The sequence below is a fragment of the Pocillopora damicornis genome, chromosome 2, assembly GCF_964200805.1.
Source record: "Pocillopora damicornis chromosome 2, jaPocDami1.2, whole genome shotgun sequence".
Lineage (NCBI taxonomy): Eukaryota > Metazoa > Cnidaria > Anthozoa > Scleractinia > Pocilloporidae > Pocillopora > Pocillopora damicornis.
In genome coordinates, this window is record NC_142671.1 from 4517187 (window position 1) to 4543520 (window position 26334).

Consider the following 26334-nt stretch of genomic DNA (forward strand, 5'->3'; position numbering starts at 1 on the left):
ATAGTTTACTGCTGATCTAAATCAGGACGACTTCTACTACTTAATCACGTCGGGGCCGTGAGAAAATATGTGACGGTTCACTTCTTTGGAAAAGGACAGCTTATGACAGACTCGCCCATATGATCGAAAGGCATGCCCAAGACTATTTGTCTGATCACATTTAAGTGGCGCCTCATCTTATTTATTGATAGAAATCGAATGGTTTTTTTGTTAACCCTAAAGAAGGCGCTGGATTCAACCGAAAAGTTATGTGTCAAAATAATCAACCAAACATAACTAATATTATTGTGCCTTAAGATACTTTACGCTCTATACTAGAAAGCCCAGTTCAAATGGTCATGATAGTTGATGACAGTTTAAACGATCACTCGCGTATGATTACAAACTATCAAGCACTATCATTGGGTATCATCAACTATCACGAATGGCCAGCGGTGATTATGGCGGTCAGACGTGTTTCGAGCTTGTCCGTAATTTTATTAAGTTTTTCGCTGTTAGCTTTGTTCTCTGTCAACTTATACTCTCTCAAGCTCTCGAAAAATGCTCAAGTGCATTACGGGGATAATTTTTTCAAGTATTTCAACTCATACCCGGTCAGTTTCAATCTAATTTCGCCAAGGCATAGGTCACGGATCGGTGGCCAATTTGTCAACTCACCTCACAAGAAGTTTCAGAAGTCAAGAGTGGCGTACTATTCGAACTGTACGGCTTCCTTCAACCCGGTTGCTCTTTCTGTGGTTAGAAGTGGAGACATTCATCCTCATCCAGCACCTCACAGACAATGTGACTCAACTTGTAAATCAGCCATCCGCCATGACAGTTCTCGTAAAAAATGCAAGGAGTGTGATCGGACGATTGCTATAAATCACCGTGCAACCATATGCGACTGCTGCTCGTTGTGGTCTCACATTAAATGCGGCGGTGTGACCCCTAAGCAATATCTAATTTTGCAGTAGTCTTGCAGTACATCGCACACTTGCGAGTCATGTATGGACGCTCTTTGCCAATTACCTTTTGCGGGCTCGAGTTTGAACTCCAGCACAAGTACCAACAGTTCTACTGGATCATGTTCCGACGATGAAACGTGGAGTGAATACGATGCCTTGATTAAGAAACATTGGACCAACATTAAAATCGGACATGTTAATGTGGACCATATTGCAGGTTTTAAATTCTTTGAGGTCAAGTATTGGCTTTTAGAAGGAAAGTTTAATATTTTAGTACTTTCTGAAACGAAGCTGGATTCCAGTTTTCCAGATAGTCAATTTATGGTCACCGGATATCGAATGTGTAGGGCTGACAGAAACATACATGGCGGTGGTTTATTGGTCTATATCCGCGCAGACCTCTGCTTTAAAGTCATTAAAGACCTTCCCAATCTTCGATTATGTGAGCGTGAACGGTACAAGACTGAATCGATTGTGCTGAAGGTGAGGATAGCTAAGAAGTGGAAAACCATCGTCGGTATCTATAGACCTCTAACATCTGCGTCTGTCCCATAATCGCCATGGAAATTTGAACTATCCTCCATACTTGAGGCGATCACAATACTTCCTGGTAACTGCTTTTTCGTAGGCGACTTTAAGTCGGATATGTTACTACCAGACAAGCCGCCAAGGGATGGTAGAGTTATGGCAAACCTACTTGATATTTGCGACTTGAAGAATTTAATACATGAAGCCACCCGTATAACCAAGACATCAGAAACCCTACTAGACCTTTTTCTCACTGACAACTTGAGAAAAATACAGTCATCGGGCGTAGTCCATGTTAATATAAGTGATCACTCTCTTGTGTTTGCCATACTCAGGGCATCGGAACCGAGAATACGATCTCGGAAAATACAATTAAGAAGCCTCAAAAATTTTGATAAATAGCATTTTCTACATGATTTGCATAATGTTCCTTTCCAAGTAGCTGAAATATTTGACGACGTTGACGATAAGCTCTACGTGTTTGATTGTCTATACGAGGACATTCTTGGTGAGCATGCACCTTTGAAACAGGTCCGCATAAGGGGAAATCAAGTTCCCTTTATGAAGGAACAATGGTGCAAAGCTATTCGCCAGAAAAACCGTTTGTGGAAACGTTTCATCCGCGAAAGAACTGATACTAATTATGAATTGTACTAGAGACAAAGGAACATTTGCACTTCTCTAAGACGTAAAGCTATTAAAACTTTCTTCGACAAGAAAAGTGAGTCGGAAAACCCAAGGGAGTTTTTGAACACATACCGCCCAATTTTTGCATTCAAGGAAAAGCACGCAAGCAAATGACATAATATTAAAAGAACACGATGTCGTGATAACAGACAAAAAACAAATGGCGGAGCTTTTTAATAGTTATTTTGTCAACATCGCGGACGGCGTGCCAGAGATTACTGAACAGAGTAATGGAAACGAGTTGGATGCGCATTCTAGCATTCAGGCGATTTTCAACAACAATGAACAGCTCGCTGTGAGAAACAAATTTGCTTTTCAATATACTAATAAAACCCAAGTGGAAGCTTTGTTACTCAAAATCAACTCCCGCAAATCCTGTGGTCATGACGGAATACCACCGCGACTGGTAAAAGAGTCTGCCAACGCGATTGCTGGTCCTATTGTTGCAATAATGAATCACTCGATCAGGACAGGACAGTATCCGTCGCGCTGGAAATTAGGTCAGGTTACTCCTTTATTTAAAAAGGACGATGAACTGAACAAAAGCAATTATCGACCAGTGACCGTTTTACCTGCGTTCAATAATGTTTTCGAGAGGCTGCTTTCAGCGCAAATGGGCGACTTTTACCAAAACATATTGTCCGAATACATATCTGCCTACAGAAGGTACCATAGTTGTGAGACATCTTTGCTTAGGCTGACTGAGGACTGGAGGCGTAGTCTAGATAAAAAAGAGATCGTGGCGGTTATATCAATGGATTTGTCAAAAGCTTTCGACACCGTACCTCATGCTTTGTTACTAGCGAAACTGAAAGCGTATGGTTTGCATGAATCCAGCTGTGCCCTTATCGGTGACTACTTGAAGGATAGAATGCAGCGAGTGAAAATTGGTGATACTTATTCGGTTTGGATGAGCGTGAAGCGTGGCGTGCCTCAAGGCAGCGTCCTGGGACCCATGTTTTTCAACATGTTCCTCAATGACCTCATCTTTCACATTAAGTCTGTAAAACTAAACACTTATGCTGATGACTGCCAACTGCACACATCTGACGTAGACCCAGTAGCCTTGGAAAAGCGGATCAATCATGATGTACAAATAGCAAACAAATGGTTCGAAGACATTGATGAAATGTCTGAAGGGATGAAAGCCAACCCCGCTAACACCAAGGGATGGTTCTTGGCAAAACCGATTACCCTTTCTCCTTCTCAACCACAAGATGCCTGGAACTTTTTGGAATAATTCTTGATAATGAACTTAATTTCAAGGAACACATATCCTCTGTATGTAAAAAAATAATAATCAGTTCAGTGTCTTCAAAAGATTTGGCAAACTTATTTCTACTGAAATTATGCTTCGCCTTTATAAAACGTTTATGTTACCCCATTTTCACTACTGTTCAATGATATGGCACTTTTGTAGTTCAGAGAACTCTGTTAAACTGGGCACCTCAAATAGATGTATTTTAAGATTTGTTTTAAAGGACTGGGACTCGAACTATGATGATCTTTTAGACAAGGCAGGTGTGTGTGGTTTAGCCAACAGGAGGATACAAAATATGATGATTTGTATATTCAACTGTCTCCATCTTGGTAAATATCCGTGCTATTTGAAACAACTGATCAAGCAAAGATCTACTGCTTACTCCCTAAGGGGCACCAATATTTTATCACTTCCTAAGCCGTTTACAACCACATATGGTCTAAATTCTTTTAGCTATTCATCTGTTAAGTACTGGAACTCCCTCCCTGACCACTTTAGAAAGACTCTAGATTATAGTGAATTTAAGCGCAAACTGTTAGTGCACGGTTTCTGTTAATATTACATTAATATTACATTATATTATTATATTAATGATTATTATATTATTATATTATGAATTATTTTTTTCTCTTTTAAGCCTTGTTCTTGCTGTAAATTTTAAAATTAGTAATTAGGATGGAGATACTAGCTTGTAAACTACACTGAAATCCGAGGATAAATAAAGCTTATGTATATATGTATGTATGTATCGAAACGGGAATCGGTGATATTTTCAATAACAATCATAGCTTAGTGTTTAGGTGCCGGTTTCGCATTCGTATGAAAAAACAAAGAATCGCCAAGGCCCATGGCAAAAATTTGAAATAAAAATAGTCAGTAGAAAACCGCTTAAAATAATTTGTATGATCCAGTGAAAACTTCATTAATCAATTGCAATTACTAATACATCAACCTCCCACCCCTCCTTGCGTACTAATAGTTCGTCCTCCATCCCTCCCTCGGTAACAACAGTTTGCCTACCACCCCTTTCTAAGTACTGATAGAATATATTCCACCTCTTCCTAATAACTAATGGTGTGAGAAGTAGTCCAAAAAAAAAAGTTCCAAAATATGGTCCTAAAAATGGTCCATAAAATAGTCCAAAAAATAGTCCGAGAGTCCAAGGGTCCAATGATCTAGTCAACATTTTACCCTATGCCCATAGGTTATGATATTTGCATTAAAACGGTTTATAATAGTCAATGATAGTTGAAAAAATTGTTATTGTACACAAATATGGCGCGCTATGAGGTTAGAAAAAAGTTATGGCTCACTAACATCCGCTCGTTCAAACGGCTGAAACTATCATCATCTATCTCGCCTTTTTTAACGGAGCTTAAGAGACTTTTTATAGTGGCCGTTTACATTATCAACACAGTTAATAAAACCAAATTAGCTCGTCATACATCTCCACCGACGCAGCACCACGGGTTCTTTAGAACTTTACCCCATTTATTCAACTAAGCTCAAGCAAACCTGCGAGCCAGCAAATTTTATTGAACCTTGAATCGACTCAAGTTACATTAGCTTAGGTTTTATCATTTTAAAATAGCTTTGACATCCTTTTAACCACCTTATCTGAATTTCAGACTTGAAAAAAATTCATGAACTTCGCAAAACAATAGATAGAAACTGTCTGATTAGAAGTAAATAATTTTTTCTTACGTCAGACATCCGAGGACATCATAAAAAGATTCAAATCTCATGTAGGACCAACAGACAAGGCATTCTTAAGCTAATTGAATGATATCTCTCCCCTCGATTCATATCCCTTATTATCGTCGGTGAAAATATTCCCGGAGCCTACATAACTTTGTGAAGTTAGTTGGTCAGGTGCCAGATTGAGCCCCCATGTTACGTTTCCTTTTTAGAGTCTTACGGCCCTTTATCACCTCAAATAATATACTAAAACAAGTGTTACATACTAATGAAGGTACTTATTTATCCACGACAAATTACTGTCTAGCTGATGTGGTTGTGTCTTAGTCAAGTCTAAGAAGTAAAAAGTAATAGGAAATTACATTCGTGATTAAAACTACAAATACATGATTAAAACTACAAATACATGATTAAAACTAGAAATTGATGATTCAATCTTTCCACATCAATACTAATAAAATGCAAATTTAAAAAAAGACTGTGGCCAGCAAGCATCGTCTATAATTCGTTCCATCAATGTTCCACGTCACCCAAACGATTCTCCACTGCACACAGCACGAGCTTTTCGTCGACCCTTCCCATGTTCTTTGCTCCAAGCGACCAGGGTTCTTCAATATCCTGCGCAATTAGGACTGTTGGGTGTCTGCCATTGCTCATATGGACCCTAGTGACGTTTCGCTGTCCCTCCGACTGACGTTTATCAAATGAGAAAAGACAAATTACCGACGAGGAACTTTGGAACCATGTTAATGTATTCTTTTTCAACGCCTTGGAATTTTCTTAGTTATTACGGGTATGCTCAACAAAAGCAAATATATTTTCAGTAAAATCATTGCTTTCAAACCCAAATTGAAAATCATTACAGTTTAATTCCAAAAGCCTTCGTTTCAATCTGTCCACTCAAGAATTGAAACGTTGATGACAGGCAAAAATGAGTCAAAACGAATTCTTTATCGAATGAAAACGCACCTGTGGATGCACCCTTAAAGATTTAAATGAAGATAATGGGAAACTGGACGCGAAGTTTTCAATTTTTATGTTTGCATACTTTTGCTGTATTCTTGTTTCTTAAATGAAAAAGAATAAGCAAACGTGAACGGAAAAACAAACAACCACACAAAAAAAACCTAAAAACCACGAATATTTACCTTTTTTCCACCTTTAAATCGCTTGTACCACGAAAGCCCCAAAACACCATTGATAAGTAAGGTTACCACCACACAAGATGCAGCGATTACTATCGCAATCTGACTAGTTGAGCTTTCGTGCAGTTTTGTTTCGGTTATTTCTGTGATATAAGACAAAAGATCAAACTAAAACTTAAAGACTTTGATGGCCAACATCTTTCGTCGTAATGATTAAAAAAGGACCGTGCATAGTCCAATTAGGTTTCTGGCCATACGAGTGATTGAGCAAATTGGACGACCGTGAAATGCGAGTCCGATTTGCCAATCCATCCTGACATGACAATGACATCCTGTTACCAATTAATTATAACTACTAAAAATTTCCGAGGAAAGCTAAATGTATTCATTAAAAGAAGGACTTCTGATTCCAATCGTTAACCACTTGGTCATTACAATTTTGTGAAAGACACACACTAAAGCGCTCTAAAGACAACTTCCAATATTTTTTAACCCTCAGCTTTGGATGGTATGCCATTGCTATGGTTACTGTCATCAATTCTGTCTTTGGTGGACTTATTTGAGCTTGCTTAATGTGATTTGCTGATGTAACTGTTTGATTACCAGTGTCCGATTCCGACCAACTTTCCGCTTACAACACTATGAAGTTATAAAAAATAAGGCAGCTCATCCACCAATCATATTCGAGGAAACTGGGATGGTATAATATACTAATCATTGGTACAATTTAGGATGGCAAATATTACTACGATGGTCAATTACGACATACATGCATGAAGAATATTAATGCAAGGTGATCACAAAAATGTATTTAAGTCTTGCTGACTCAATCCCACTGTGTGAGCTGCAGCAAAGGAAGTTTGAAAATGTTGACTCACAGTGTTTTGAACGGAATTTAAACACGGCCTGTATATAAATTTTAGTGAAATCGATACATATTTTCCGAAAGAAAAACTACAAATGTTCCTATGATTTCAAGAACTTGCCTTCCTTTGCGTGTAAAGAGGCTAACTTTGACTCCCTCTTTCCGGCTGTTCGGCATTGATACGTGCCTTCATCTTCGTTCGTCTTCTCCTTTATAAGCTCTACGCTTAGTATACTGTGGCATTTTGTGGCATCTGAAGTTACAACGACCTTTACCTTTGAATTGGTTTTGGAAACATTTGAACCATTGCTATTGTTTGGCTTGTAATGACAACTGGCAGTGAGGCTAAAAGTTCCGTTGGAACCAACTGAATTACTTTTGGTTTTTGGGTCTTCCCGCTTTTCTGTAATTGAAACAAGAAAATTACTATTAAAAGGTGAGAAGAAATGGATGCTATGTTCGGAAAGGATCTGTAATAGTAGGGCAAGCGGAGCAAATGTGACACTCTCTCCATTCGTGTCGACTCAAGAGGCATAACCTTAATAGTAATCATAGCTCTTGTTTCGATGAGACTACTTTAGCAGTTAGCACAAAATAACAAGCCAAATGCATTTGCTCTATTTGACAAACCACGCCCTTGTCATGGAGATCTTTAAAAAAAAGATTTTCTTTTGTGTTTCCACATGGATGAAGTTAGGCCCTAGACACAACTAAACAGGGTCACCACATAAGGATAGCGACTCCTGATTCTTTTTCACCAACGACGTTCTTTGCAATGCACTTACATTTTCCATAATCTTCCTTCTGTTCTTTTGTTATTGTAAGCTGGCTGCGATTGTTTTTGTCTTCTTGAACAAGACATGCTCTGGGTATTAAGGGGATATAAAGTATTGTCCCTCATCTACTGGATTGTTGACCTCGGGAGACCCTTAGCAACACAGTCAAAAGTTACAGTAGAATTGATCAAGACACTTCGGCTCACTGGATGTTAAAGGAGTAGTTTTGTAAAAAGTGGGAAATCCGAAACGCTCTTGGGGTCAAAATAATGATTTTACTAAAAAGGCAGAAAAAGGGAAACTGAATAGAAAACGAAAATCAGCACGCAGTCTTAGTATTAAGCTATAAATTTTAGTTGCATTTCGATTACATTCCTCTTCACGGTCAAGCTTCTCGACTTCGACACAAAAAATGCCAAGCCTATGAGGCTGCTTAAAGAGTAAGTCGCTTACTGCAGATCAGATATTAAAAATGGGGTCTAATCTGAGTCAAGATAAATGGAGGTCAAGTCGGAAAGTTGTTTAGCTAGGTGAGATGTTTTCCCAGCAGGGTTCAACTGATGTAATTAAGACTTAACATCTCGCACAGGACGCTCAACCGTCGCTAAATAGCTCAAAGTTGTGAGGAGCTGTAAATGGAAAGTTTTTCTTCTCACCTTTCTGGCTTAAGAAGGCCGATAATGATACCTTTTTTCCAATGCTGTTAATTGCCACGCATTTATATCCGCCAAAATCCTTCTTCTTCGCTTTCGTTATGAAGAGCTCACTGTGGATGCTATTCTTGTCCTTTGCGCTTGAATTGGATTGCAAGGTATTAAAATCATCGTTCTTGATCCATGAGATGTTTGGCTTAGGAAGACCAGTAGCATTGCAATCGAAAGTGACATTGGAATCTATGTAAACACTTTGATTCCTTGGAACCTCCAAAAAAACCGGTGCAGAGCCTGGAGGGAAAGTGCGCACTAATATAAATACAGTCAACTCCCTCGTAAGAGGACATCTTCGGGAATTGGAAAAAGTGCCCGTTATTAGAACTGTCTGCCTCCGATAGCTTGCTTTCCCGCGGACAAATGGAGATTTAACAAACCCGATCCCAACTGTTCTGTTGCTCTGTCAATTGAAACTCACATTTTGTTGATTTCCAAAGTCAGGACAATTTTGTTTGCCTAGAGTAATAAATTACCCATTGGGTGTCGCTTACGAGGGAGTGTAAACAAAAGAAAAATCACATTTTCAATTTCAAAAGTGTCCGCGTCCGTTTACGAGAAACTGGGAGGCAAGAAAAGAAATTGAAAAAAGTGTCTGTAAGTAGAAAAATCCGCTTACGATATCCACCTTTCCCAAACAAGAACGTAAGGTGTTTACCGTCACGCATTATGTAAGTGGGAAATAAAAAAAAAACTAACGAACAAACAAACAAAAAAAGGAACAAAAAAAGACAAATGAATAAACGAGTTATGATGAAATACGTACCTATTGTAAATGATTGCCTTGTGCAGTGTTTTCTATAATGATTGCCCGCTTGGCAAATATAGTGGCCAAATTCATCTTCTGTCAGATTTTTAAAAACCAATGGGCAGCTGAATTTTCTTTTATATGCGAAGATGCTTGAAGGCTGCTGGCATTTTGCTCCAACTTCTGTACCATTTGGGTTGTACCATTGAATATACTTGACCCATCTATCCATGTACCCTCTATCTATAGTTCTCGGCTCTGCTTTACAAGTCAGAGTTATGGAGGCACCAACGGCTAAACTGACATTTTCTGGACTTGGAGAGATGACGACAACGGGTCTTACTGTACAAGAGAGGAAACTAGTTGGTGAAAAAATACTGATAAAATATGGTTTTCTATCTCTATTCCAACCGAGAAGGACAAGAATGAAAAAAAAAGTTTAAAAGAATAGGCCATACTCTTCGTACCGTGGGTTTTCATTGCTTACTTCTGATTTTGGAATTGCACGTTTCGCTTCTGACAAATGGAGGATTCCATAAAGTGCTGGCAAGATTCAATAGTAGTATCCACTTTGTTGCCTCTCTCAGCCAAAAGCCACCCATCGTCGTGAAATGTTGTCGAGGTGTATCCGAAGGCCTGCAAATGGGATTGTCAATTGGAAAAAAGGTAATGAGCAGGATTAGTCAGACAGGGTAGGAACAGCCACCTTAAGAAAATGCTTTTCGAACTACATTTAAAAGTTTTGTTTTTAGACAGGACCTTACATGGAAATAAGGAAAATAACTCCTTTAAATTTAATCAGTCGTTGAGATAAGGGCAGAGTAGTAGGGTACGAAGATGAAATCATTGACTACATCAAGAATATGACTAAACCCATTATTGTGGGGTGTCTATTTACAACGATGAGTTTTAACTCATTAATATGGTCTTTTTCATAAAAAATTCTCTTTTTTCGTCAATTTCCTATAATTTTCCCTAGTGCCCTTTGTCTTTTCTTTAAATTGACTGCACCAGATACCAATAAAATCTCAACTTCCCTTGGTTTACCAACCGCCTGATAGTTAACAAATATTTAGTTAAATTAATTCCAACATATCGGAGAAAATGCAAATGTTCTAGTTCTGGAAATAATTGCCAACAACAGTTCTACGCATTCTTCGTGTTCCTACGACATTATTTCTACAAACTCTCTCTCTCTTTTTGTCCCTTTCATTCGCGTATTCTGCAATTTTTCTCTCTCCTTCCCTTTTTATTCTCATATTCTAAAATTCAATGCCTCTCCGCGGCAACTTTCTGACTGCTTTCAATTTCGATTTTCCGCGAAAAATTGAGGAAAAGACACAGACACTGCCGTTATGTCGCTGCTTCAGATATCACCTGGTATCGTTATTGGTTCTTTCATTCTTCACTAATTTAAACGCCGAAGGTTTAAGATGTTAGTTACATTGTTGACTAACTGTGTATCCAAGGAATTTAAAAGAATCAATTAATTTTTTTTTATCATTGCTCGATATAGAGTAAATCCTCTTCTACCTTACTTGAATCTCTATTTTAATTATGGTGTATTCAGAAAATGAAGGAAATGAGGGAAATTTGAGATGGACATGATTCTTATAGATAACACCTGTAAATATACGTTTCTAGAAATCTCTAGTATGCATAGTCATGCTAACATACACGAATAAAAGTATGTTAACTTTAAAATATATTAAAAATAAAAAATTAAAAAAATCAATTTTTGGTGACGGCTTGTACAAATATGGAAGCTATGTCATGCAGGTAGTCCGCGTAACCTTGGTAACAAAACGTTTGCTACTAACTGCTATGATAACTAACGGCTACGTGATTAACATTAACTGAGCGTATATATTTTTTGGCTTACGTGTAGAACAATTCATACTGTCAATTAAATTTATTTACAACTGGAAAAAAAGAAATTTCAAAAACGTCATACTTCGAAGCAGGAAGACTTTGCTTCCCGTTCGAGTCTAAACAGCCACTGTCTACACAATAGGCACCTTTAGCAGTTAGGACGGCAACGCCAAGGAAGGCGTCCGATTTACAACTGAATATAAATATAATATAAAATAATTAATATATATATATATATATATATATATATATATATATATATATATAACTAACTGCAGACAGTACTGTTTCGGCCTTCTGGGCCTCATCAGTGCAGTGCTGATGCTAGGATGGAAGTAAGGCTATATAGCCACCCCAAGTGATCTCACATATGTGGTATCATCTAAGCCATGCCAGAGTGCTCAAACTAGAAAAACTAGTGAGCATGCATAATGCTAGCAGCAATGACTCATCCTAGTAGAGTGCTCAATTTGGACATGAAAGCAAAGCTTTGTATGCCAAAGAGCTATATCTAACTGCAGACAATACTGTTTCGGCCTTCTGGGCCTCATCAGTGCAGTGCTGATGCTAGGATGGAAGTAAGGCTATATAGCCACCCCAAGTGATCTCACATATGTGGTATCATCTAAGCCATGCCAGAGTGCTCAAACTAGAAAAACTAGTGAGCATGCATATATATATATATATATATATATATATATATATATATATATATATATATATATATATATTTAGTTGGAATTTTGCGCCTGACTGGATGTTTCTACCATCTCTTAAGGCGCCATAAGTTAACCTCAGCATAACGTATGGGAGCGGCGTTGAGTTCTAAATGAAATCTTAAATCATTTTTCCTCGGCGTTTCCTTTCTCGGACCACCCAAATTTTGATGATTTCACGTTGTCATTTTGCAGGGGACGGTCAAGAAATGTCCGCAGTTTTCAAACCCACATGCTGAGCTATTGTTCTGCTCGTTAGATCTTTTGCTTTGCCACATCCTCATTCCCGTCGCCGCGGTGGTTTGTTAAAAGCGACGCCGTGGACAACGTCGGTTAAAAAAACGAACTTATATTTTACCTACGATACTCGCAATACTCCAAAGTCTCTAGTTTGTTCGTTACAGTAAAATCTATCCCGACACTGAATATGTAACACAGAGATAAATTAGAAATAGAAATTAAAAAAAAATCAGCCGTCCTCCTTCACGTTCACCAGACAACGCAAATTTTGATCATTTTATGTTTTTTCAGAGGACGCAAAGAAATTTACAAAGGCACGTGCACAGCTATTGTTCTGCCCATCAAACCTCTTGTCCAATGACGTTCCCGTTGCCGTTTCCATCGTGGTTTTCTTAAACTCCCAATTGTTCATTTATTGATGTACAACGTATATGATAGTTTAGGAGTTTTAAGTTCTTTTTCATCTTTTGCATTTAGGTTTTGAATAACTTTTTATTTCTCCGTTATCCAGCATAACGATATAAATCGCAATTATCATAAGCAGTACTTCCCTCCTTAAATTTGACCTCACCGAAAAAGGTATCAACACAAGAGAATGATGAAATCTTACTTTAGTGATGACTCGCTCCAAGAATACAGGGACTGATAAGTCATACTATTGCTGAATGATAGCGGACGGGCAAAGGGACTAACCGAATCGACAACTTAAACCCTTCCACACCCCGATGTGATTTACATGAAACTGCTATCTTGATCTAGCACCAAGTTCTTGTAACTAATTATTCTGGTCGGAAACAGATGCACAAAAGGCGCGTTAATTGGCGTAAAGCAATGTGGTGAGCACAGCGTGGGGGCGAGATTGAGTTTTGGCATCGAATGTAATCAGGCTGGAAGTGCTGGGCCGCGCATAAACGATAACCAAGCTTGTTACAGTTTACACTTAACTTTCGAATAAACTTAAAATATTTATATAAAGCACAAACCTAATGCTATGAATTGCTTCAATTGTTAACGTACTGATGAAAAGCAATAGCCGTGGGAACAGTTAAAGTGTAATGGCTGATTGATTTAATTCGATTCATTGATTCAAATAAACGCATATTTGCGTTCACCCGGGCTTTCTGTTGGAAATAAACTTTTTTTTGTGCTTGCATTTGCTTAGGGTTACTTAATTATTGGTTTATCCTGTAACTGTTTTTTTCTCTTGGTATGCTATCCCCAAAAAATCAGTTGACAATATAACACCAATGTCAGACCAAAAGAAATCACATATGAGAATGACACTGTCAGATTTAAAACTGATAACAATTAATGAACTCTCCATGGTATCAAATACTTTGCTACTGCACATCCATCAAAAACTAAGATAAATATTGTCAACATCAAACAACTGCATGCCTATTTCCGGGACTTAGCATTATTACAGTAGGTGATTTGAATTAACTTCCACCAATTTGAAGGAAATTCGTCTTTGAAAAATATAAAAATAATGTTTACAATTTGTGCCATTCCTGGCTACTTTTCAAGATGATAGAGTTGACTAAAAATATGAGACAAAAGGATGACCAACCATTCACAGAGTTATTAAATAGATTCAGAACTGCTTCACAAACAGAGGGTGATCTTCAATGCATTTAGTCAAGGCTAGTGCATCCTGAAGATACTGATTACCCAGTATCTAATGTTTTGTATTTTTGGGAAAGTTTTTCTGCATCTCCTGTTTATATTTCATATCCCTAAATTGTTTTTTCTCCAATGATATTTTTTCTCTGCTGGCTCCATTGCTTTACAGTATTGTTTTTTTTTTTTTCTATAATGTTTAGTCATCAATTTTTTTTCTGTCCTTTCTGTCAAATACTTTACACGAACATGTAGCAAACAGTATTCTGTATTGCACTAGAGTATTATATTTCTCCAGTATTTTTCTAATGGCATCAACAAGTCAAGTACTTCCATTTATGTTTTTAGTGTACTGAATAGGGGAATTGTCTCTTTCATTTTATAATAAAGTTCGGATATAACGCGCGCTGCCATTGGATGAAAGAGCGTGCTCTATGAGAGTATAGAGCATAGAACTGAGCTAAAGCTGTCACGCCATCTGCCAAATTGTACCATGTTCGACCTTTTCCGGGACTTCTTTTTAGCTTTTTTCCGATAATTGAAAGTGAAATTTCGGAACAAGCGAGCCGGCAAGTAGTAACAGAAGAACCAAAGAAAGGTTTGTAAACATACCAGGCGCCGTTATTTACGTTATTAAAACGTGGGCAGATACGTGGGCTAGAGCACTCAAGAAGTGGGAAGAAACACTCGACTACGTCTCGTGTTTCTCCCTACACTTCTTTCGTGCTCTAGCCGCTTCCTGCGTGCTTTATAACAGAACAGAGCACAGTCAAGGCTTCTCTATTTGCTAAATAAAGTAGGGGGGAATACATATACTTTCATCTTTTTGTGGGTTTAAAGGTACAACTAATGCAGCATAAGGAAAATTATATCAAAAACTTTGTGCATTCATTATTATGTATTATTTCATTCTCACGAATTGACTTGCTTTGAAGTGAATCAGTTAATAGTCCTTCTCTCTTAAACAAATTATCCCAATTTACTTTTGTTTCATAAACATCTACAGTTCTCGGAAGATTAACAGGTGATTGCTGGTTGTGTGCTAAGCTTGATTTACGATACGTCTTTTTGCCCTTGTCAACAATGGTGGTTAAGGATGAGTTGTAATTCCAGTAATTACATGATTTTATTATAGGGTAGCAAAGAGAGTGTAGAGCTACAGCACAACTTAGATTGAAGTTCATGGTTTCATTCAGACTGTTTTGAGAAACCATCCTATTTTGAATATTCTCAATTTGTACTCCTCTCGTTTCAACTCTCTGAAACGACTCTGAAAATAATGCACTAACTATCAGGAGACAGTACTTCGAGAACAACACATGTACCTTTAGGCTGCCCTCTACCATACAAATCTCTAACATGAGAATCAAATATTTTGAACCCCATATTACTATTACAGTAATACACCCTACTGCTAACATTGGTGTAGCTTTCAAATATGAGCGATTCCAGTTGATAATCAGTATCAAACACATTTAATGCTGTCGGTAATTCTTACTGCATTAAGTATGCCTGTCTGGCTAATTGTGACAAACTTGAATAAAGCTGATTTCCAATATTCATTATTTGTATAAGATCATTTGCTGAGCTGATCCCTTGTGTGTCATGATAAATCAAAGAACACAAATTCATTGCAACACATTGTTGTCCTGCACTCTATTCAAAACTAACTCTTTACCTTGACTGTATGGGGCTACTACTATTTTGTTAGGGTCAACATATGTTGGAGGGCCAGGATTTTTTTCTATGTCTCTATTTAATTTATAATTGCAACAATTTGCTACACGGGCCTCATTCTTGCAAGAACACATCAGTTTGTTATGAGAAAACAATTTTAAATATCGACTGGCACGATATTTTACCTTTCATATACATTAACGAATTCTTTCACGATAAAGAGATATCTCATAAGGTTCACGGAACGACCCGTACCGAAAACACTCGACATATTTAAGTGTGGGTCTACCACAAACGATGCGAGCATATTTTGTATGCGTTTTGAGCGTCTTACACACATTGCCTGTGCTGACTTTGCGCCGCGAAAGCTTCTCTTCGTCCACCGTTACACCATCCTGTGTGCTCATTAGTCAAAACATCGCGCATACGTCAGACTCAAAAGGTTGGTAAAGACCAAAAAATATGATAATCAATTGCTTGGTTTAAATTCGGGAGCAATTATGCATGCCTTAAAATGATTCAGATGCTGTAATTTGGCCTTTTTTTTCTAAGTCCATGTAATGTAAGTTACATTTCGAATGTTTGGACAGGGTAAACCGGCCATGACTTGATTTGGACAATTTTAGCCATCCTCATAGGAGAAGGTTAATCTTGCCATGTTATTTCCGGCATCAGATCATATGCTTATGAAAGCAGGTTCTAAGTATATAATATTCTGAAAGAAAATTTAATCATGATCAAAATTGGACAGTTGGGCTATCGACATTGTTGAATGGTGGCCGAAGACGATGAAAAACGGTTCTAAAAAAGGACTGTCGCAGGATGGAAAAAAAAAAAAAGAAAAAACATTCAACTCGGCTTTATGACAAAGCGCTTTCCAGCAATGAGGCCGAGTTCATATCTGTTCTCGCTAAGGAACAAATATTGGAATTGAGAGAGAGAGGAAATTGGTTTAGTTTGGATTACCTTAAACTAATTAACCTAATTCCACCCTTCAGACAAGGATAAATATTTTTTTGCGGAAATCTGGCTGTAGTCTTAAATTAGCGGAAAACTTAAGCCAGCGACACGCACAAGTGACCTTTCTTCGTAATTACTATTAAAGAAAATCATGCTCGTTGAGAGTTATTTTGGCCTAGGGGGCTTTGTGGATAAGTTTTAATCAAATACAAAAAAATTCGTGTGATTTAACCTGACTTGGTGAGCCTTTAAATGCAGTAACAAGGTATTCTTAAAAATTCTGGTAGCATACGGAACAATTGATGTCAAACACCATTGACAAAAAATCCATAAGTGATCCAGAACACACCATATCATAAGAAGAGGTACAGGTGTTGGCGTGATCCCGTTCGAGCTAGATAACTTCTTTGTGAGCACAATATATTTCGCATATTCGCTTCGTTTGCTTGTATTTTACTTAGCTTCGCATGGTTTTCACCACGCTCGCCCAGAGAACAACAATCTTGGAAAATTCCGTAAAATTCGATCTCTAACTAGTTGTGATTAGAAGGATTCATATGGAATTACATTCTGTAATTGCAAATGACTCTGTTTTTTCAAATCGACTTTTTCTTAGTAATGGTATGTACCAGATGCTGCTACTTTTCTTTACGCACGACCAATTGCGAGTCGAAATTTAATCAGACTAAAACTATAACCTTAGTGACAGCCACGGTAAATCAAATCCTCTTGGCTCTCAGGGTTGACCCCCTAAAGGAATATCATGTTGTCAAATCATCGAAAATTGGTAAAGAAGATTAAAATTTTCAATGCGACTTTTTACGATCATTCGAGTTCGCCTATTCCCGGAAACAACTATCTGCCGATTATGTAATGAACGCCTGATATTGAAAGAAGAGCAGTGAAACTGCCTTATTGCCAAATTACTTTTCATTGATTCTGATTTACAAGTCTCGAGAAAAAACTAAAATATCGACGCAAATCTATGGCAAGAATAGAGTTAACAACGATAAATATCGGAATTCGTTATTAACGATTGTATTTGATAAAAAAAAAATATATATATATATATATATATTAAGAAAAAATTTTAAAAATGAGCTCTCGCTCATCAATAAACCCCGAGCCGGACAATGGCGTCGGATCATGTGGCTAACTGATTATTCTTGAGGTATATGAACTCTTCATTGCGCAAAACGACACGCTAGGTGAGCTGGAATGAAAAAGGGAGTTGAACGTTAAATTGGCCTGTACAACTCCAACCATTTGCTAACGATTTTGAATTTTCTGCCGTCAAAGTAAGGATCTGTTTACGTGAAGGTTGGGTAACCTGCCTAGCCGTTGTCGAAAGATAGCCCGCGTTTACATGCAATCTTACAGCCTCGGGATCCCGGGATTGGGTTGCCGGCTCTCTTGTAAATGTGACATGAACGCGACCCTAGCTAAGCGGGGTAACCCACCTTAAATGATTACTTGGTAAATTGCGACCTCGGTTGACAAGGCAAACCACCTGAGCGGGTTACCCCACCTATCGTGTAAACGTGATCAAGATAAAATAAGGGATTATACGGACAGACGGGTTACCCCCACCCAAGCGCGTCACTTTACCTTAAACAAGCCTTTAAGCTCTTTACAGGATAGCTTTTAATGGATTTCCCTTGTGATCTGATTATCAGGGCGTCATTAATTTCCCTATCTGTGTGTTGTTGAGGTTTGGCAAAGTTAAGCCAGATGAGATTGTGTCATAAAAGGGAATATTTTCTTTTGTGGGCTATTTTCTATCTTTTCAAGCAACCCGCTTTGATACGTTTCTCAAAACTTTCCTCAGGGTATCCTCTATTATTTAAGCGTATTTTAAAACTCGGTATTATTAAACGAGGAGCGTAACGAATTCTTTCCTAAGCAGCGTAGCGCTTCTCCTTTTACGAATCCTAAATTTACGCCTGGTGAATGACACGAAAAGGCTCGTGGATTGTTAAAGTCTCTGTCTCTTTGTCTGTCTTTGTTCAAAACGTAAATTGGCTGCCGTAAAGAGTTTCAAAACTGACGTAATATTTTTAGCTTCTCCGACTTTACATGTCGATATCTAGACAACCAATCAAAATATCGAAAAAGCTTGACGCTCTTTTGTTGATTGATATTTTGTGAATGACTAGGCAGCCTTGATGCTGGTGCTGCGGTATCCGATACCCGATAAATTCAACAGAAGAACCTTCGGTCGTTTCACGCCTTGCCGGCCCCTAACACTTCGTAAACGGAAAACTCGCTTAAACTGTCTTTCTATCATAACCTGATTAGTTAGGCTTTCAGGTTGATACGCATACAGTATACATTTGGCAAAACTTTGAGTTAAGTATGTTGGCATGCACGTAACGTGAAACTAAGAAAAATGTACAAACGATTCTAAATTATTAGATTAATGTGCAATCGATTCTTAATTTGACATTGTCTTTTATATGCAAAGGATCATAGCGTTGTTAAACAGCGCTCCTCGACGGTGAAAATTGGAAAATTCATTCGATAACTAAAGGTACAATAGAGGATAAAGAGTATAAAACTTACTTTAGCGACTACCCGCGGAAAATACTTCAGTGATCCAGGGATGTTCATTAGCTTTTAATTTTTTTCAACTTCTTTTTTATTTTAAACAAAACCCACGTGATTTCAGCTAATCCAATTGAAGCGTGAGGTAGTCAAAGGCGAAGTTTACCCCTGTTATTAAAATCCCTGTAAGAAAGTATTTTAAGTTTGTTTAGCACAGTGTGTGAGACGGCGGTATTCTCCCATCCTTCCCGTTGACAGGGAGCTATATCCGTGGCCCACCTTTCTCACCTTGCACAAATAATTTTCAATTTTATCACAACTTCGCCTGTTCCTGTTCGTGTGTCCGGCCAAGCCTTTATGGTCATTGGCCTCCCGTATAGCCGCTAACTATGGCTTATAAATACATACAATTAGTAGAAAGTTACTCAAGATACTTAAAAAGTGAGGTATTTGAATTGATTTCAAATTAAATTGATAAACACACCTTTCATTTAACAAATAGAGAAGCCTTGACTGTGCTCTGTTCTGTTGTAAAGCATGCATGAAGCGGTTACAACACGAAAAAAAAAAGTGTAAAGAGAAACACGAGACGCGGGCACCTTCATGATTGCTATGAATTTTAACAGTTATGCCAGTTTGCCAATATTTTTCATCATTCCTGCTTTGTTCTGTCTTTTTTTTTTTTTTTTTGTTGCTTGTTTGTTATTTTGTTTTTTAACAAGAATCTGTATCTACTTTATGAGTGTTAGATTTTTGTTATCGGACGTAAGCTTGCAATCTTACTGAGCGTGAAAACCTTCAAAACTCGGACTGTCTATTTCCTTTTCTCTTTCAGGATTTGAGGAACTCTGCTCAAGTTATAATGACGTAAATTACGGCCCTTGGCATGTCTACAAACCCCTTAATTTTTCTGTTGCTACTTGCGGGCTCGCTTGTTCCGAAATTTCACTTTTAGTTTAAGACAAAAAGCTCTAGGGCGGTCCTGGAGAAGGTCGGACATAGTACAATTTGGCAGATGGCGTGACAGCTTTAGCTCTGCTCCATGCTTTGTACTCTGATAGAGCCTGCTCTTTCAAGCAATGACAAAGCGCGTTATATCCAAACTTTATTATAATCATTAATATCTCAAGTCTCCAAAACAGTTTGTTTGTTGTAAAACGTTGAGTGAAGTTCTGAGTTCTATTTAAATTAAATCTTGGGTAAGCCTTTGGACATTTTAACTACTACGGATACCAAAGCGATCAAGTGAGTAAACGTCGCATCTAACTCGCTTGTAATTGAATTGTGTCTCATTTGACTTTAGCTTTTCGGTAGAAGAAAGAACACATTTACTTGCGCCATTGAAGCGAACAAACGGGAATTGTTGGAGGACAAAAAATCAACCTCGCTTTTCCATGTTCGCCTTCATATTCACATGCAAAGAGGCTGTTGAGAATAGCATATAATATAAGATGTATTTCATACACATAGCCACTTCATCCTCGTTAGTCCGAAGGTCAGATTAACAACGGTGTTGACTGATAGCCAATTCTAGTGAGAATAATCTAGAAATGACGATTAGAAGATTAGATTAGATTCAGAGGGCGAAACAAATTGTTCACGCCGCTAAGTGCTGTTTCCGAAATGGGCCCAATTCGACCACCCATAATGATATAAAACGACCATCCGGATAAGAGAAGTCCTCAAGGGGTAACATTGACTGCCTTTTTGATAACCCTAAAAAAAAATGGTCTGGAAAACCGATAAATAATTTTACTTATATACGGAATTATTGACTCAAAGAAGCGGTTCAAAAACAGTAAGTCCTCAGTCTATCAAGAGGGGGCATTGGGGCCCATTAGAAACCGCAAAACCGAAAAAATTCCGGTAGATTTCTCTATAGGATTGCAATTTTTATTTTACATCTAATCTTGTTTTTCTTCCTGAAATTCTCGCCGCCTTTCCAACCTCCGTAAAAAAACGTAACACAATCCACAATTAACCTTCTTCTGTTGCCAGTGCGTTTGGCACGTTGGAAGACGCAAAATGATCGACCTTGACCTAAATGCTCCACACTGTAAGGTCAAAGTCTTGGGCGTCATTCAAGACGCGTGTACTCCTACGGATGGTCAAAGTTTTGGGCGTCATTAGAGACGCGTGAACCCCCTAAGAATCCCTACGATATTTCAATTGGTTTGTCACGCATTCCTCAAAATAACATCTGCGCTTAGCGGCTGTTCGAGATCAGTGGAGGCGCAGAATTGCCGCTCAGATCGAAGAGGAACTGGAACCAAAATAGGTCAAATAGGAAAAACCGAAAACCGCATCGGATATCAAATCCGAAAACCCGTTAGTATTTTTCTTGAAAACCGAAAACTAAATGCCAAAAAACGGAACATCCGTTAACAGCAATGAACACCAAAACCGAAAAACCGAACGTTTTTGACGCAAAAACCGAAAAACCGATCTAAAAAATAGCCAAACCGCAAAATCGAGAATTCCAATGCTCCCTTCTATCAACAATGGTTATTCAATATCCTTAGGAAAATTACTGAACCACAACCGAGAGAAACTTTCAGGACAAGTTGGTGCTTTTGTTGAAATATCTTCTTAATCCACCCGGACAGACTTAACAACGATAAACTTCCACAACAGACGACAGCGGTCCCCACAGTTCCTGGCTTATCAGTATATATCGCTCGGATCCCAGAATAGAAGTTACAGTTTGCCGACAACAATATATCACACGGGTCCAAACAATTAGATTAACTATTCGTTAATCTAAACTAGCCGGAAAGCTTTGCGTGAAAAGCTCTCTGGTATGATAAACATATTGATATAAAGCGCTAGAAAATTTAATAGGTCTTAATACCTTGGAAACACAATATCTAGCATTTATATCACATGTTCAGGTCTTTTACATACTTTCAAAAACTTAAATTAGTATGACTTTTGAAGGAAATATTTCTATTCATCCGATAGATTTATCTACGTATTTTGTTGCACGGGCAAAAGGGCAATTCCCTACGCAGCCTAAAAACAGACCAAAGAAATGAATAAATCTCTGTTTTGCAGAATTGCCCATTGCTTGATTACCCCAGCTGTATACTTGCACACCATCATATGAATGTTTAAATTGATTGCCGTTTTTTACGTAAAGTAAGCCATTATTTAGCTACCACTAAGCAGATATGAAGAATGAAATAAGAAGCTAGCGGCACAAGATAATCAAACATAGCACTGCTCATTAACTGGTATATCGCGATAAGCGGCATGATTGTTGAATAAACCGGGCCACATTTGATAGGAAATTAAATCATTGAAGAGGGAATTCAACACTCTTGCAGGTAGTTTTTTAGTCTTAATAGAGATTCGAAAGTAAATGTTCAGAGAAATCCGTCCAAATTGTGGCTCATGAAGACAAGCAAATTTTTCACCTTGAGAAAACAAACTGCTCTAGACATATGATTTATGAATTGACGACAGCGAAATTCACAGGAAGACGAATATTGCTGAGGATGAAAGCGCCGTAAAACTCGGCTGTTGTGACTGATGTGGTCTTCCCCTCAAAACATCTGTTATCATATACAGCTTTACTTACAGCAAGTTTACTTTTCCCACTTTGCTTCTCTGTAACCACTTTGACTGACTGATCACCTCTGACCGACTCTTACTTACTCTCTATAACTCTGGTCAACTCTCTCGGAGAAACTATATTCGACTCTCTTACTGCAAACTGTAAAGTGACTCTTTTCATATTCACTATCAGCAGGCACGAGTAAGCATATTGGCCAAAATAATGTCTCAAATGAACTTTAACGTACTTAGTGCTTCCGATCAAACAATTACTTTTCAAATGTCAAATCCAAACAAAAAAATATTTAGTGTGGGCCTAAGGCCACACATATCGACCAAGCTCGTCCGCTAATGGATGTTGGATAAGCCAGTCACAATTAATCAAGACAGTCCTTGTGATTGCTAAAACCCAAATAAATGGTGTTTTTATTTTGAATCTAATCTAACTGGTAAAAATAGTTGAGCAAATAGCTAAATTATTCCTTATTAACTAAATGTTTCATAACAGAATTACCAAAAAGTCCAGAGAAAGGATTTTAAAAAAAGATGTGGATTAAGCGTAACTTGAGCGATATCACTTCCGCTATATGAAAAAAAAAATGTTTTTTTGATGATTGATAGATTTATTTGCCATAAAATAGTATCAACATTTACATCTTTTATATGTAAATGTATCCTATTTATTTTCCTGGCGGGGGAGTTCATTTGGAAACCATGGGGTATTCATAGCATGCTACCCTTTGTCTAAGACTACAAACGCAGTTATTATGCGTGGATTACTATTAACGGAACATAATTAAGATAAAAAAAGACAAAAAAATGAGTTGAAGTAAGCAGACACACCAAAAACATCCTGCAAAAACATCAGCAAACTATACGTTCTTGAATAAAAAAAGGAAAGGAGCGAATCATTCAGTCTAGATTTAAAAACAGAGATAGAAGGGCCATTTTATATATTGTGATGAGTTGGCCGAACCAAGTGATCATTAATAACACTATCATGTCTATTGACGTGGAAAATATTATAAGGTTCAGCTGTTATATTGAACGAGACTCAACTCTGAGAATCACTTCAGCTAAATTCCTTCTGTCAGCCACATCTTCTTAAGTTGGTCTTCCTAGTCTTTTCATAATCAAACCACCCTTTCCTGTTTGCGTCATCAAAATGTCCTAATTAGTTTTCCTTGGCAGTATTCAAAGCATTAAAATATGCATTCATGTCTTTTCCCAACTAATTATCTGCATAACTAAAGAATGTAGTGTGCAAAGGTCACAAACTTCTCGAGTTGACTGATAGAACCGAATACTTTATGATTCATCTCAACGTAAAGCTGAAAGTAAAGTACACAGGTCTTTCGAGTTCACTTGAACAGGAAAGTGCTAAAAACATGAACTCTGAAGAGACTACAAAAATATTTTCTCGAGGAATCTGTACTGTTTTGAAAGAGGTCTAGATTTTTTTTAAACCGAACATTCGGAAGCAGACACTCATTTTTGTCTACGTACGGTATAAAGGATCGAGGAATTCGTTAAGAGGCTGAACACTAATCCTTGTCGAGAAGCGCTCAGTAGATAAGTAACCCTACGTCGAGTTATCCAAAGGGTAGCGTGGAGAAAGGTTTTTTTTTTCATTTTTTAAAATAAATTTTGAGATCAACAACCCCCCTAAATCTGAATCCCGAGTGACGCCGGATGCGGTTAACAAACAATTTTAAATAGCTGATTGTTTCTCTCGATCTAAAAAAGACAACGGCTGAGGACATTTTGATTACATTAATATTTCTGGAGTTCTAAAAGCAATGAAAATTTTCGAGATCATTGGCATAAATTTCATTCAGTAATATTTTGTTACGAAAAGATCATAGTGCATGCGCGACCAACACCGCTTAAACAATAACTTCGGTTAAAGCAACCCAGACTCATAATTTGAACATTCCGTCAATCAGTAGTATGAGGTGCCTTTCTGGTATTGCTTAGCATAAGAGCTTATTGAATTTTATAGAAAACGCGAAATACTAACAAAAAAAAAAACAAACAAAAAAATCCTTTATTAACTTATATTGTGCTTGTGTGAAGCTCTGTTGTCTTGTAATTTCCCCCTCGTAAAAAAATGCTTAAGAACTTTTTCTGATATTGATAATTCGCAATGCATGCAAATTTATACGAGTTTAGGTCTCCTGTACTTGCCGTTAATGTTCATACCACCCAAGGAAAGTAAAGCAAGGATTTTATTCCTGGAAAAAATATGCACAGTCATTTAATTGAAAATGTTTCTTCTCTCGACGATTTCTAAAGTTTTGTCCTATCCTTCTCTAACAGTTTTCACTTATCGGGTTTAATTCAATTTATCATTAAGGCTGAAATTGGTAGCTTTTGTGGTTAAACATTCTTTACATTGAGTTTACGCCCTTAACACTTTTAGAACAGTTGTATCATTTGACTGTAACAAAGGATCCTCGCTCTTCTCTTAGCTTGTAACTTAGTTGCGTGACTGTTGTCAGAAATGTTGTTGAGCAGTTGCGCTGAACTGAAACATATAGCAGTGTGTAGTATAAACGAGAATTTAGTTACTTTCTGAAACAGTCAGATAATTCTCTAAACTGTTATCAGGGTATTTTTTCGACGAAAAAATTACGAAAAAGGCAGCAGCTGACCACCGATTCTGCACCATATTAAGGTACATAAAATCACCGTGCGAAAATAAATAGTGGGCCACAAACTGAGATAATTTAGGTCTTTGCTGCAGACCTCATCAAATCATACAGATATAAGTAACTCTTATCAAGCTTTTTTCCTACATGTAGTTATTCCAACTGTAAATTTACTTATTTTCCTCAATGACCAGAGTTACATTCACAAACTGTACTCTTAAAAGGACGTTTGTTTCAACTCCAAATCAAGTGTCTGTTTTTATGTAGCCCTAAACAATTATGAGACAACCCACGAATGATTTACACATTAGGAGACAAAAAGGAATACTGTCGTGCCTACCAAATATAATCTAACTGTGATATTTGTTTTATTTAGATCTTTTTACCATGGGGAGGTATGAAAATAAAACCATTCGTAAATGAGAAATAAATCGGAGTTCGTATTCAAGTAATAAAGACTAATTTTCTTCGATAAACACTGCCATAATTGTAGCTCAATTACGCCTTGTTTTCGTGTTAGGTCGTGTTCAAAAATAAGATAAATAAAAACAAAACAAAAATGATCCCTCTCGGAAGGCAGTATTTCTACAATTGTAAATCTTTGTTTGTTTGTTCATTTTCTTTAATTCACCTTCGCTCAGCTAATAGATCAGTGTCTATGCTATTTATCATAGCTCGTATTATTATCTTTCTGGTTAATTTTTTAACTGAATTACCCATATGGTTGTTTTAATTGAAATCCGCTGGTCAATTCAGTGTTTTCAGGAGCGCTTGTGCTAGGAGTGCTTCCTAAAAAGTCCCAGTCGATGTAGCTCAAGGGAGTTTCTGTTCCGCTACGCGGATGAACACCATTGATGTTTGACGTTACCGCGCATTTTCACCTTACCATTAGCCTCCTCAGCGTGTGTCATTGCGTTTCCCATCACTAGGGTCTCTTCCCAAGTCCCAAATGTACGGTCTTCAAATTCAAACTCTAATCAGGATACTCTACGTAATGATGACAAGGTGGCTCCTCAAATATTGCTCTTAAGTGCGCTTAGTTTTGAGGGATGTTCTTACGTATGTTCTTGAGGTTGGGTAACCACTGGAACCCGGTTGCGGTGACGTTCAATTACGACCAATTCACCTTTTACGAAA

General features: G+C 37.6%; 1 protein-coding gene and 1 pseudogene across 2 annotated transcripts; one reads left to right on the forward strand and one right to left on the reverse strand.

Moving 5' to 3' along the window:
• Positions 1-989: 989 nt before the first annotated feature.
• On the forward strand, positions 990-3402 carry LOC149049618 (uncharacterized; annotated as a pseudogene).
• Positions 3403-4939: 1537 nt separating this feature from the next.
• On the reverse strand, positions 4940-25064 carry LOC113666164 (uncharacterized). Of its 2 annotated transcripts, none has more exons than XM_027181925.2 (7): positions 22572-25064; positions 9850-9998; positions 9381-9704; positions 8564-8851; positions 7253-7534; positions 6270-6409; positions 4940-5811 (listed from the first exon to the last, which is right to left on the reverse strand). In XM_027181925.2, exons 2-7 carry the CDS (start codon positions 9962-9964, stop codon positions 5635-5637), a joined length of 1326 nt encoding a protein of 441 aa, XP_027037726.2. In that variant the 5' UTR covers positions 9965-9998; positions 22572-25064; the 3' UTR covers positions 4940-5634. The 2 variants fall into 2 exon arrangements, with proteins under 2 accessions (XP_027037726.2, XP_027037725.2); XM_027181924.2 differs by lacking the exon at positions 22572-25064 and adding an exon at positions 19010-19114.
• Positions 25065-26334: the final 1270 nt, after the last annotated feature.

Coding starts and splice junctions, on each gene's coding strand:
- LOC113666164 (XM_027181925.2), bottom strand. CDS start 9,964: ATGGGTGGCTTTTGGCTGAGAGAGGCAACAAAGTGGATACTACTATTG. Junction 9,705..9,849: donor GTGCAATTCCAAAATCAGAA/GTAAGCAATGAA, acceptor TCTCTTGTACAG/TAAGACCCGTTGTCGTCATC. Junction 6,410..7,252: donor CTCTTTACACGCAAAGGAAG/GCAAGTTCTTGA, acceptor CTTATATCACAG/AAATAACCGAAACAAAACTG.